We start from the raw sequence: 13858 nt of genomic DNA, 5'->3' as shown, positions 1-13858 counted from the left end.
GGCCAAATTACACAAGCCCTGGCACCAATGGGGAATTTAACCCTAAAGAGACCTCACCAATGATCTCACATATTCTTGGAGATCCCAGCCTCCCAACAGCTGGTGTAATTTGCATTAAAAAGAAACGAACTAGGTTAGATGCAAGCATCATATATAGTTTTGTCCATAAAGGATGACAGCTAAAAATAATGATCCAGGTGTCTCTTCCATCTTGTATTGGAACAACTTGGGGTCCTTGTCAGCTTCCTAACTCTTATGGACGAATTCTGACAGACAATTCACCACACATGTGGTGGTGTGGGAGCTGCTTCTGTGTGGTTCCATACCACACCAGGAATGCCTGCAAAGAAGAGCCATGTCAGTTAAGCTTGTGGCAACTTTATTGTAGAAAGTAAGCCCATAATTTCCCTGAAGGAAGTGGTTTCTTTTTACAGAGATTACTGTGTGGTGTGTACAGACCATACCACTGTTGCTACTAGTACTACTTTGCTCAACAAAGTCATACTCATAACACTTTGTTTGCAGGGGATACAGGCCCTGGAATCATATAGGGCTAGCTAATGGTGCCCTTCCACCAATGGAACAGAAACTGAAGGCAGATTGATTGATTTATACATCCCATTTTTTCTCCTCAAGGAACTCAAGGCAGTGTACATAATCCTCTTCTCCAATTTACCCTCACAACAATAACCCTGTGAGGTGGGCTGGCTGAGAATGTGTGACTGGGCCAAAGTCATCCAGTGGGCTTCCATGTGCAAGTGGGAACTAGAACCTGGATCTCCTGACTCCTAGTCCAACACTCTAGCCACTACACTGGCTCCTTCCCCTGGCATGTCCCCTGAATCTGCTCTGCAGAGAGTAGACTTGAGGAGGGGGAGGGGACATAGCTTGGTGGTAGAGCACATGCTTTGTAGAAGGTCAAAGGTTTAATCCCCACCTTCTCCAGGTAGGATTAGAAAAGCTCCTACCTGAAACCTGGAGAGCTGACGCTAGTCAATGTTGACAAGGGCCTGACTCAGTATAAGGCAGCTGCCTATGTTCCTATGACTATTGGGGGTGGGATGCTACATTGAGCCACTGCATTTGAACATCCCTTGCATTCTTCCTTCCTGTGCCCTTGGTCTGCTGCCTTCCTTGCCAGCTAGCTTCCTGTACAGTGTTGGGAAGCACTTAGACCGGGATCTGACTAGCGATGGATAGATTAGTTTTCTCATGTCATAGAATCATAGAATAGGACATAAAGGAGATCCACTGGCTAAACCAGCACAGATGGCGATCTTAGCCACAGCAGACCCAAGAAGCGAGGATGACACAAGAAGGAGCCGAGGAGCCCTTCCTTTCCATTCCGTGCTCCAGCCTGACCATCATCTCTGTGGGGGAAGTCAGCTGCCCCTTGAATTGTGCCATCCAATGCATCATTCCATTGCCCAAGACTAAGTGATAGTGTCACTCCGGCAGGTTATTTGCTGTGTGGGCAGCCACAGTAAGAGCCCATCAGTGTATCTGAAATAAGGGATCAAGTATACTGCATGACTGCATACAATACTGAAAATTAGCATTGTGAATATGAGCTGTGAGCCAAAACCCGAACAAAACCAAACCACCACATGGCTTGATATTAGCAAAAATTGTCCAGCCTGGTTTAAAACCAAGCAGGCAGCATCCCAGTGTACCTCCACAGAGACATGAGACAGCTGTCACGAATTGAAAAGCAGTACAGTAAATAAATGTCGGTTTCTACTTTGTGCAAAGTAGATGTTTACAAATGGCGTATTATGCTAATGTAATGTCTCCTTCACTGAATCACTGTCAACGGGTGCCTGAATTGGGGGTGTAGAGGCAGCAGTGCCATAACCCCACTTTTGACTGCAGCTCAGCTGTCAAAAAGAGTGAAAAATCCATGTATACAATCATCACGTTCCATCTCATTTCAAATGCTGCAGACAACATAATGACCTCCTCTCCACAAACCTTTTTAGATCAGGCAAATAGTTTTCTATTAAATTTTGTTGTGGTTGAGTGGATTGCACGGATCTCCCATTCCCCCTTTAAATCTGACCTTAATATTTTATTTATTGTTTAAGGGATAATGTTCATGGCAGAGGAATATATGAGGCAATAAATGGCTTGTGCAGGTAATTAAATGCTGAACCAAAGCCGGGACTACTGATAACCATAAAAGCCATTTATTTTGACTGTACTCCAAAGCCATGCAGTGCAGTTATTACAAGGGGGAAGGCAAAATCGAACCTGCTTGCTACAGGACTGAAGATGAGCAAGAATAACACAGCATGTTTATTGCCTTGGAGGGATAGAACTCATGTTGCTTCCCCCACCCCCTTCAGAAGATCACTTTGAAGACAGGCCAGAGACACACATGGCTATTATGCCCAGCCATTATAAAGTTTTTAATAAAGTCCTTGATGGGTTTTAAAAATTAATGACTTTTTATGACAGAACAAAATATTAAATGACACTATAAAGCTTAACTCTCAAAGCACTTTTTTCCTACCATGTACCTAGAGATGTGAAGGTTTGGAGAAAAAACAAGAATTGGGGAACCTGGGGGGTTGGACCCAGAAAAGTTAGTAAAAATGTTTTTCTGTGTTTTTCCAGACATTTGGGGGGCAAAAAATCCATCCACCTCCCCATTTTTTTCTGTTTTCTTGCCCATTTTTTTTAAACCTTCACATCTCTACTTGTACCCCAATGTCCTAACATTTGACAGATCTGAAGGCATAACTAGAAAAAGCAATCCAGAAAGTCATACTGCAACAAACCAAAAGCAGTTTTGCATCTTTGCCAAATGTGATTCTTTTCTTTTCTCCCCCCACCCTTTTTTTATGGGGTGGGGGTAATCATGCAGACATTGAAATGTGACCTGTGGACAAATCTTTGAGGGTGAAACTGTATAATGCATGTATATGCAAATCAATCTGAGCAGCTTGCCCCAAAATCCCACAAAACCCAACATTATGAGGGGGAAAACGGGATTCGCGTGTTTGCCTCACAACACCAATGTAGATGGTTCTGGGAGAGAGATTTGCCAGTGAGAATAGGTGGATGGGAGGAAATATTTTTATCTTTTCCCACACCCGCTGTTTCTCTCTTGCAAATCTCTACCAGTCTGCTCACCCAGTTTTCTGTTTTTCCCTCAGTTGGGTCTGAGACCAGAAGAAACCTGCCTATGGGGAAATACAGTATTTGCTGAGTCAGCAGATATTTGCAGAGAAGTGACACAGGTGGGCAGGGTAAGCCCCCATGTCCTGCTGATTCTCTCTTGAACATGCCTCTCTGCCTTGCATTCGCGTTAACTAGCTCTTGCGTCTTTGGAAAATATGTTTGCTGATGTGTAACGTATTGTTCCACCTAAAGTAGTGGCAATACTACTGATAACACTGCACTTTCTGGCTCTTTGGATGTGCCTACCACAACTGTTATTCCTGAAATATACCGTGGATATTTATCTAAGATACTCTTCCTATCCCATGATCTGCCAGTGTTTAGTATTTCATGTTCTCCACTATCCTTCTCCCAGGTGGGAAGGCTTACACCTAAATTAATCATATACTATTTTTATTATTGAAAGCTGCCCTAATATCATGGAGAAAAGCAGGTGCAAACATTTTTAATAAGTAAATAAGAGTGAGAGGCAAGTGAACAAGGCAGTCTTGACACACTTTCCTGCTTTACAGTAAGAAACCTGTTGTGAGATCTTATCATGGATCTCCTGCATCGCATGTGATTTGGCCCTTAGAACCTGTTGGGAATATTGCAATCTTGTCTGCAACTTACAGGAAAGTATTGCTGTTAGCTAGTTAATGCTTGGGAATTTGGGGCATAGTTAGCCTTAGGAGGTATATAGCCTACAGTGAGGCTTCCTGCTCCTCCCCTTTCTCCCCTCCCTCTGATTTTCCACCATTGCTGGGAGCACATGGCTTGCTTTCTCATTCCTGCCTGAACAAACAGGAACAAATGTCCTGCTCTGTGCCTGCATGCAAGAATACTGGTGAGTAAAGCTGAGTGTGGTCTTCTTCATCATCCTCATCCTCATCATCAGACAGTCTTGTGCGCATGTGGGACTGATCAGTGCTCATTTAAAAGAATTTCTTCAGTATCTGATAAAACCTACCTGACTCCATCCGTCCATTTTCATACTCTTCTGGGTTTTCAGCAGTGTTATATTGTGGAAAAGGCTGATTGCTGAAAAGACTGTCACACAATAAGCTACGGCAAAGCTTTTTGAGGAACCGCAAAACATAACCAATGCTGTTCACCACCGGAAGGCTCAAGAGGTGCTGTTTTCCATCAAAAGAAGCAGAAACTGGGGGTGAAATGAGGAAGGATTAGGGGGTCATTCAACATAAGCAATAACACCATATATAGATATGAAACAGACTGGGGACTGTTCTTTTGTTGGCCTCACTGAGAGTTGCGTGGCTTTTGAGCAAATGCTTATAACTGTGACCTCTTGGCCTTTGGGCCCTTCACTAAATAAATACATGAAGGACTAAAGTGGTATAGTGTAACATTGATTGTTGTTGCTCTAAATATATCGCTGAAAGAGGCGAGTCAGAATTTCTCTTCCAGAGCCCCAGTGTGGATTGCCTTCAAATCCATATACAAACTTAGCTGTTAGTTCATCTCTTTGTGCTGAGCTGAACTTAATTACCAGAATAAGGCAAAATCTGTACTCTGAACTTGGTTTCCTGCCATCGTGGAACATAGGACTAATTTACACAATTACTTTCAGTGAATTTCTATCCACCCACTCCAATCTACGGTGACGTTCTTTTACTGTTGTTCACATAGGTGACAAATAAGAGCTAATTGTCTTTTCCAAGAATTAGAAATGGCACAATATATCAGGGATGAAAGCACTGCAGATAGGTGGCATACATACGTGCATATACCCGCACTCACACAATAGATAGACTGCCTCTATTTCCCACTTGTAGTGGAAAATATTACAATGGAATGGGGAAATGGCCCTAAAATTGTTTGTCAACTGATCTATACATTCCTATGGTTGGGCTCAGATCTGAATGGGAACAAACCTGCATCTTTTACGTATGTAGTGTAGCTATAATCTATGCCATTTGCTGTTGTAGATCTAAAGCAGTTCATCATGTCTGTTTAGAAATGCTGGGAAGTTGTTCTGTTTTGTTATTGTTGCACTAAGAGCTCAGTACAAACTAGGGTCTGTACTGATGACTCCTGTGCTTTGTCTTCTGGGAAGAAAAAACAATGGTCTCAATACATGTATTTATCTTTCATCTTTGGTGGTTCTGAGTCTAGTCAGGACCCAAGGCAAATCATTTTGCAGCCTGAACTCTTAAGTCGATCAACTTATTAATGTTAATAGAAATTCAATCGTATTCATACTATAAGAAAAGAGTGGGCCTTTATTGGACATAACTGATTGGCATGTTTCCAAGAATTAGCTAAAATAATTTCTCGAGCGTGTGGGGCTTTGGATTTCTTTCAATAGGGGTCCAAACTGGGATCAGAGAGCCTATAGGAGAAATGAAACTGGAAATGGAATTAAATGTTGCACAGTGGAATAAAGGTCAGAGTTGCACAGCATGAAGGGTCCCAGTGACACAGTAGAAATGGTACAGCAAAACAGGTCTTATCTAGATCCACTGTCTATAAACTAAACAGTCATTACAGTGTATTTGTTCTTCACATTTATCTTAATAAAATGGCCTCAACCTTTTAATCCCTTATTTCCATGCACATTTATAAACATGAACTGTTACATGTATGGGTGTTTTGAAAAACAACAACAACCCGCAAATCAATATGAGTCAAAAGCACATTAGCAAATGAAAAAAAAAATATCATCCTAGCTTTATTTATTACATTTCTACACTTCCCAATTACAAAAGCTTTTTTGGAGAGTCACAACAGTTGTTTAATAAATACACAGTATCTGGGTTCTTTAAGTGGAATGTGATCAAACAAAGAGGTTAAGTTATTTCAGTGGATGTCTTGTTCCATCCTCATCACAGAACTTGTCAGGACTCAGCAGGAGCATCAAAATAATAAAGAATTTTGGGGCACCTTAAAGACGAACAAATATATTACAGCACAAGCTTTTATCAGCTAGAGCCCGCTTCATTAGACACAAGAAGTGTTATTAGTTGGCAGGTTCATATACTCATGGGTGTAGAGAGAGAAAGGTTAACAATGAGATCAGATGGAAATGCAATGCAAAAAATTAAGGCTGTGGCAATTATGTTGAAGCTTAAATGTATTTACAATTAGCACAGTCACCACTCAGAACAGCAGTAATAGATTACTACTGAGTTACTTCACTTAGGGCCTTGCTAGACGAGGCCTTAGCGCGCTGTGAGGCCCGGTTTCCCTGCTGTGCGTCCAGATGACGCACAGGGGAATCCGGCGCCAGGCCGCGCTGAAGCCTCCCCTAACGGGCCATAAGCGAAGTCGCTTATGGCGCGCCTTTTCCGCCGCCCCGGCCTGCGGAAAAGTTAGCGCGCCGTCGCCCCGCCTCCCTGCCGGCTTATCCGGCATCGTCTAGCAAGGCCCATAGTTATTCACAAAGTTGTGAATTGTTGCTTTGCTTCCTTGTCAAAGCAAGACACACACAGCTTGGGAAAGGCCCAGAAAGGAGCTTGAACATGTCTAGAGGTCCTGCCTATCCCACAATTTCAGAGCCTGGCTCACACTTCAAGTAAGGGACCATGCCTAACAGGTGAAATGAAGTAACACCTCTTTTCAATTTGCCATTTGGCATTCTATTAGTTTGTCTATTTGCCTCTAAAGTAGTAATACAACTGAACAATAAGTTTTTGGAATGAAATTTGGTAGACACTTTCAGGGCACAATTCTATGTTTCATGTTCAAATACTAGCTCAATTATTTCACTCTTCGTCAAATGTGAAATACAACGCAACACAACATGTCCCTTGATGTCTGAGATATTAGAAATACTGAAACTTAGGCCATTTCTATACCTGTGTGTAATCCAAATGACACACAGGGGAACCCGGGAGCAGGCAGGGACAATCCCTCCATTTGCCTGGGATAATCCTTAGGTGTAGAAAGTAGGTTGACCATATTTTGGAAACCAAAAAGCAGGACAACATGGTCGCCCCCCCAAGGGGGCGTGTCCAGCACCAAGGGGGCATGCCCACCCAAACATAGCCTTGGTCACATGTCTGATTTTACAGCACACATTTAAGCCAAATCTCTTCTACATAACATCTTAACGTTAAAATCACTGAAATAAAGAACAAGTGAGAGATTCAATGTATCTGAAATTAACTTCACTCATTCCTACTTTTGTAGGTTTTGCTGTACTTTGAAGCTTTTGCTATACTCTGTGTGTTACATTCTCCCTTTCCCTCAAATATCTTCTCTGACTGTATCTTCACTCATTGCAAGCTGCTGTTGTTGTTAACAGGGTTTGCTACTGGCCGGCCAGATGGCTGGCTTTTTTTAATTTCATTTTTTTTAAAAAAGCTTGTGTATAATTGTCCCAAGTTTCTCTACTCTAACATTAGGGTGGGTGTTGTGGCAGTGAACACTACTTTGCCCATTCACACTTCTCACTTATATACATTAGCTTCTCAAGGCTTGTGTGTTGGCATCACTTCGCACATCCAGACTTAGAGCTTCTGTCTACTTCTTGCACAAACATGCGACTCGAAGACCCTCTTCCTAATGCCCTGCTTTTCATGCCAGCACCATGGGGCTAAGTTACAATAGATGTCTCTGGGTTGTCTGTGTAGCCTCTGTTGTTTCTCACTCTAAGTCATTGAAGAGAAACCAAAGCCTCCAGCCTCAAACAATCTCTCTCTCTCTCTCTCTCTCCCCCAAAGTCTCCCAATGATCCAGCTAGGCTGCACACTTGTGGCTTGGGATATTGCTTATTGCAGGTTATTGCTTGGTCATGTCTGGTGACTCTTACATTATTATTATTATTATTATTATTATTATTATTATTATTATTATATCCCGCCTTTTGCCCAATACTTTAAAAACCTCTGCCACCAGTCGCCTCCAACTCCTCTCCTTTTGCACAACTTTGATGCACTCTTAAAACACTCTGCGTGGCAAGCCAGCCTCAACGCCAAACTACAGGTGCATCTGGGTTGCCTTCAGCCTCTCTCTGCCTTATGCCAGCCTGCCAACATTTCCATCCTCAAAAAATTCCCCACCGCCCTCTCTCTCTGCCAAAGTCTCCCAACGGACCAGCCAGGCTCTGCACTTGTACCCTGTGGCTGGGGGTAGGGCAACAGCTTATAGTTTGGTTGCATCCAGTGACTCTTGTTTTTTTTAAAAAAAAAAAAACTCCACTGCCAGCCGCCTCTGCCTGCACCAAAACTGGACTCTGAGACACTCTTAAAAAGGCTCTGTGTGGTACAGCAACCTCTCAGGGCTCAGCTACAGCCATCTCTGAGTTGTGGCTTCAGTCTAACTCTGTCTCTAAGAGATACGCCAGCCAGCCAAAGCCACAAATCTATCTATTTTTCTCTGGTATGCACTTCAAATGTTCTGCATTGCATCCCAGCAGTGCAGTCAGAGCCTAGCTCACAAGTGTACAAAGGGAAGTGGAAGGGAAGTGGTAGCGAAGCAAAGCAATGATATGCCAGGTTCCAACATTCGCAGCAACAGGGCATCCACAAAAAAGAGAGCCTCCCTCTCGACTGGCACCTTACTGTTGGTCATGAGAGTTTTTCTCTAAAGATGACCCTTCATCGACCATGATGTGGAATTTTTTTTAAAAAGGCCTCTGGACCATTCTGTTTTGCCCTGTGGGCTGCTTTGACCATCCTCTCCTTTCCCACATTTTGATTTGTGGATGCCTTGCCTCTGCTGAGCTCCAGGTACATGACTGCACACCAAATCTGCAACAGGAAAGGTGCCCTGCTTGCCCAGGACTTCTTACCTAAAGACTGGAGATCCCCTTAATGCCAAGGGCTGAAACTGCTCAATATGCAACACCCCAAAGAGGAGGTTTGACAACCTGAGTTTGAAGGATATGGCTCCAGCAGTTTTAAAACACAATAATTTTAAAATTTTGAACTTTTAAAAAATCCTTAAAAAATATATGGATGAACAGATCTGATTCAAACTTGGCATGGCTAAATCTCTCCTTAAGAGCTATCATGGTGCCAACTTTAAGCCCTTTATCTTTAAAAATGTCATTTTAAAAAATAATTTTAGAACCTCAGACTTTAAAAAAAATCCTAAAACTTAATGGATGGACAGATTTGTTTCAAACTTGGCATAGCTAAAGTCCTTGTTAAGAGCAATCATGGTGCCAAGTTTCATCTCTTTATCTTTAAAAATAACATTTTTTAAAAAAAAATAAATCCTCAAATTTTAAAAAATTCCTAAAAATCAATGGATGAACAGATCTGTTTCAAATTTGGTATGGCTAAAGCTCTACCTAAAAGCTATCATGGTGCCAAGTTTCATCTCTTTATCTTTAAAAATGACAGTTTTAAAAATAATTTTAAAACCTCAATTTTTAAAAAATCCCTAAAAAATCAATGGATGAACAGATCTGCTTCAAATTTGGTGTGGCTAAAGTTCTATCTAAATCCTATCATGGTGCAAAGTTTCATCTCTTTATCTTCAAAAATGACGATTTTAAAAATAATAATTTTAAAACCTCAATTTTAAAAAATTCCTAAAAAATCAATGGATGAACAGATCTATTTCAAATTTGGTTTGACTAAAGCCCTTCCTAAGAGCTACCACCATGCCAAGTTTCATGTCTTTATCTTAAAAAATGACGTAGTTATAAGCATTTTGTTAATTTCCATTAGAGCTACTCTTTGGGGAAATCTGGATTTCCCCTCCCCTCCTGGATTTGTCATCAAAAAACCAGGCAAATCCGGGCAAATCTGGTCATATGGTCACCCTACTAGAAAGGGCCTTAGCCTGCATTTCAGACATAAGTTTCATATATTTCCAAGTGAGACATGAAGGATGCAAAGCACAATGCAATGTGATACCTCCTTTGAAGATTTCAGTGTATAAAACTTGGTGTGCATGCTTGGAAAGCCATTATATATTTCATGTTTGAAGACCAGCTAATTGCTGACACTTGTTTTCAAAGGTGGGGTGCAAAATATAATGCAACATCTGAATTGAAGCCCCTCAAACAGCTTTGCTAGTTTTTATCAATGGAAATTAGATGAAAGACTAGTTCACAGCCTGTGGCCTTTGTTAATGCTTCCAAGATGAGAGATAATGTTATAAAAACAACAACTCTAGCACTGTTTTACCTGACACCATTTCGCCTCCATAGCCCTGTTTGACAAGTGAGAAGACAGTTTTTTGCTGGTGTGCGCAGTCAATGCAAGCCTGAACTGCCTGCTGTAGCACCATGGAAGGTCGTTCAGGTCCAAAGTGGTCTGGAAGTTGCTGCACTTTCTTTCGCTCAAGGTAGGGTCCCACATTGGCTTGTTTGTTGACATAAATGCAGACTGCAGACAGAGAAAAATCCCAGTGTGGTTATCAAAAGGGGCCTCAAAAAGCATCACAAAATGACATCTGTTTTAGGATGACATATGTTGGGACCGGGGCTTTTTTCATGCAATCTGCTACCGTTACTAACACCAGGTACGAGTAGAGACCCAGGGATGGAGTCTGGATGGCAAACCATAACAAATAATTTAAAATAGTTAAGGCTGAGTGTGCACTATATCATACTATATAGTATTTACTGTTACCATATTTGGTAATATTTGATTCAGGCTGCAATCCTATACCCACTTACCTGGAAGTGAGTCTCACTGAACTCAGTGGGAATTACTACTAGGGATGTGCTCCGCTTCTAATCGGACCGGCGAATTAGAAGCGGAGCGGGGTGCTTCGCCTCCCCTTAAGGTGGAGGCGAAGAGGATTGGGGGGCCGGCTGAGCGTGGTGAAGAGGATCGAGGTGAAGGCGGATCCTTCGCCTCGATCCGGAGCTCCGCCGGAAAGGTAAGTGGGGTTTACCGGGCCCTGCCGCTGTCGCCCATGCGGTAAACCCCCCCTCCTCTCCCTTACCTGCCACCGTCCGCGGTCCCTCGGCTTCTTCAATTGAGCCCGCGGTTCAACCAGGAAGTCTAGGCCGCACTTGCGGCCCAGACTTCCTGGCTGAACCGCGGGCTCAATTGAAGAAGCCGATGGACCGCGGACGGAGGCAGGTAAGGCCCCCCTCCCCCTTGGTCCATTACCAGGCTCTGCCACTGTCGCTGCACGGGTGGCGACGGCGGCAGGGCCCGGTAACCCCCCCGCCGTCCTCTCCCTTACCTGCCTCCGTCCACGGTCCGTCGGCTTCTTCAATTGAGCCCGCGGTTGAACCAGACTTCCTGGCTGAGCCGCGGGCTCAATTGAAGAAGCCAACGGACCACGGACGGAGGCAGGTAAGGCCCCCCTCCCCCTTGGTCCATTACCGGGCTCTGCCGCCGTCGCTGCACGGGTGGCGACGGCGGCAGGGCCCGGTAACCCCCCCCCGCCCTCCTCTGCCGGCCTTACCTGGCACCACTCCCCTCCACTGCGGAGCTCCGATTCAGAGCTGGAGCTCCGCGGCGAAGAGAAGCGAAGTATGGGCGGAGCAGGCCGATCCGAAATTTTCGGATCGGCCCACGGGGCGGAGCGGGGGGTCGGTGCACACCCCTAATTACTACTGTAAATATAGGAACATAAGAAGAGCCCTGCTGGATCAGATCAAGGGTCTATCTAGTCCAGTTCTCTGTTCACAGTGGCCAACCAGCTGGCCGTGGGAAACCCACAAGCAGGACATGAGTGCAACAGCACCTTTGTGCCCATATTGCCCTGCCTCTGAAGGTAGCACACAGGACGAGTAGCCATTAATAGCCTTCTCCGGAAAATTGTCCAATCCCCTTTAAAGACATCCAAATTGTTGGACATCACTACATCTTGTGGTAGTGAATTCCATAGCTTAGCTATGCACTGTGTGAAAAAGTAATTCCCTTTATCTGTCCTGAATATGCTATCAATCAGCTTCATAGATGACCCCTGGTTCTAGTATTATGAGAGAGGGAGAAACACTTAAACTGTACAAAATAGTCTGTGGATAAGGTTATTGATGAAAGAATATTTCCATCTGCAAAGCTACGTTTACCCCTGAAAGCCTGCTCACGAATAAAATGATACCACCTTGACTTCTATTCTCACCTGTTCCCAATATATCTTGCATTCTTGTGTCAGTCCTATCACCTTTAACTAACTGGAAATAAAGACATGTTAAATTGCTTGAGGCGGTTATTTTCCATCCATTATCTAGTTGCAGTACAACTAATTTCTTGAATAAGAGACAGACCCTCATAAGAAAGCACAAACCCTTTCCCCAAAAAGGGGTTCTCCTAACTGGTAGGCACCAGGGTTCATTTTCAATGAAATTCTCTTATTCAGCAAGGGAGGATTTCCAGTGATGCTAAGAAATGTATCTATGTTTGCAGAATGCAAGCTGTATAATTTCATTGTTCAAATTTGGGGCGGGCAGGAACATTTTCACTTCCTTAGTTTAAAAAAATAAGTAAATCTAGGGAAAGGATCTAATATTGTCATGGTGCTAGCATTATTGATGTTGCGCTAGCATAAAGCAATCCTATTGCAACATCAATAGCACTTACTAGCGCAATGGGCTTCCCAGGACTGGGTTTCATTGATATGGTTTACATGAAAGCAATGTAAACAGCACTAGCACTATAACACCATGGATCTTCCTCAAAAAGTCTACATAAGGATGTCAGAGAAATCTGTTTGGGGTTTTTTTTTGAAGTTCGATGGGTTTTCCTAGGTACGCCTCCCCCGCAAAAAAAATTCTGCTGTGGTACCCAACTTGATCTGCATAAAGTTGGGCCAATTAATGGATTTTCCAGGCATTTTGCACATGTTTTGTTGGACTTTCTGCAATCTGCACAAATTCCTGAGAAATTTTGCAAATCAGGCCAAAATTTGCACAAATTTATCAAAGATTAACACAAATTGTGGAACTTGAGGGAAAAAATGTGCAAAAAATGTGGAGTTTGGGTAAAAGCACACAGCTCGGCCTGCAAACACAAACTGAAAACACACACTGGATTTCCCAGCAACAAACATCCATAAGTCTACACTTCAAAGAGTCCATAAAAATTAAGTGATATACATATATAAGACTGATCTCCTGTTGAGTAGGGAGTTCTCATGGTCTTATTTGTTATTTGTGATACCATCCTTGATGCTTCCTTATACTTCACAGAAGCAGGGAGTTGGACTTGATGGCCTTATAGGCCCTTTCCAACTCTACTATTATATGATTCTATGAAAAGTCAGTACAAAGACCTTGGCTTCATTTAACAGTATATCTTATGATATGCACTCTCAGCACTTAAACCTTCAACATAGGTCACTGCTAAGGCTAAAAAGATGTAAGTACTTAAATCCAATGTTTGCATATTATTGCATGAATTAATAAACTGCTTTGTAGCACAATTCTGCCTCTTCTATAACAAGATAACCCATGTTAACATTGTACATAACAGAACCTTGTTTTCTAAAGGGATAACAGAGATTCCAGCATTTCTAGTGTGTATGCTTCTTATAAACGTGATCTTAGTCAGTCTAAAGTAAGACACATTATTATTGCTGGCTGCAAGCGTGCTAGAGTTGTCATCTTTCACAACATATAGCATTACCCTGTGACAGAAATCAGATAGGTGACAAAAGAAATTATAACAGAGCGAGGACGTGGGTGATGGCTGTGCAGTGTTGGGGATAATATACAGTTAGTATCACCATAATGAAAATCTAGTGCTTGAAGTGTTAACAGCCACTCAGCCTGAACAATAAAAAGACTCAAAGCAATCTATTCTGGGTAAATAGGACC

The 13858-nt window shown here is 42.8% G+C and overlaps 1 protein-coding gene across 2 annotated transcripts in view; it reads right to left on the bottom strand.

Annotated features, from left to right (window-relative positions):
- SCML4 (Scm polycomb group protein like 4) overlaps nt 1-13858 on the bottom strand; it is a 49621-nt gene that overhangs the window by 18724 nt on the left and 17039 nt on the right. For both annotated transcript variants that reach the window (XM_063124837.1, XM_063124836.1), the window contains exons 3-4: nt 10266-10466; nt 4133-4324 (exon numbers count right to left, since the gene is read on the bottom strand). In XM_063124837.1, coding sequence (XP_062980907.1) covers nt 4133-4324; nt 10266-10466 — 393 coding nt within the window. The remainder of the gene's footprint in view (nt 1-4132; nt 4325-10265; nt 10467-13858) is intronic.

Source organism: Elgaria multicarinata, chromosome 4 (genome assembly GCF_023053635.1).
Source record: "Elgaria multicarinata webbii isolate HBS135686 ecotype San Diego chromosome 4, rElgMul1.1.pri, whole genome shotgun sequence".
NCBI lineage: Eukaryota > Metazoa > Chordata > Lepidosauria > Squamata > Anguidae > Elgaria > Elgaria multicarinata.
Note: the sequence above shows the minus strand (reverse complement) of the source record. Positions and strands in the feature narration are given on the sequence as shown.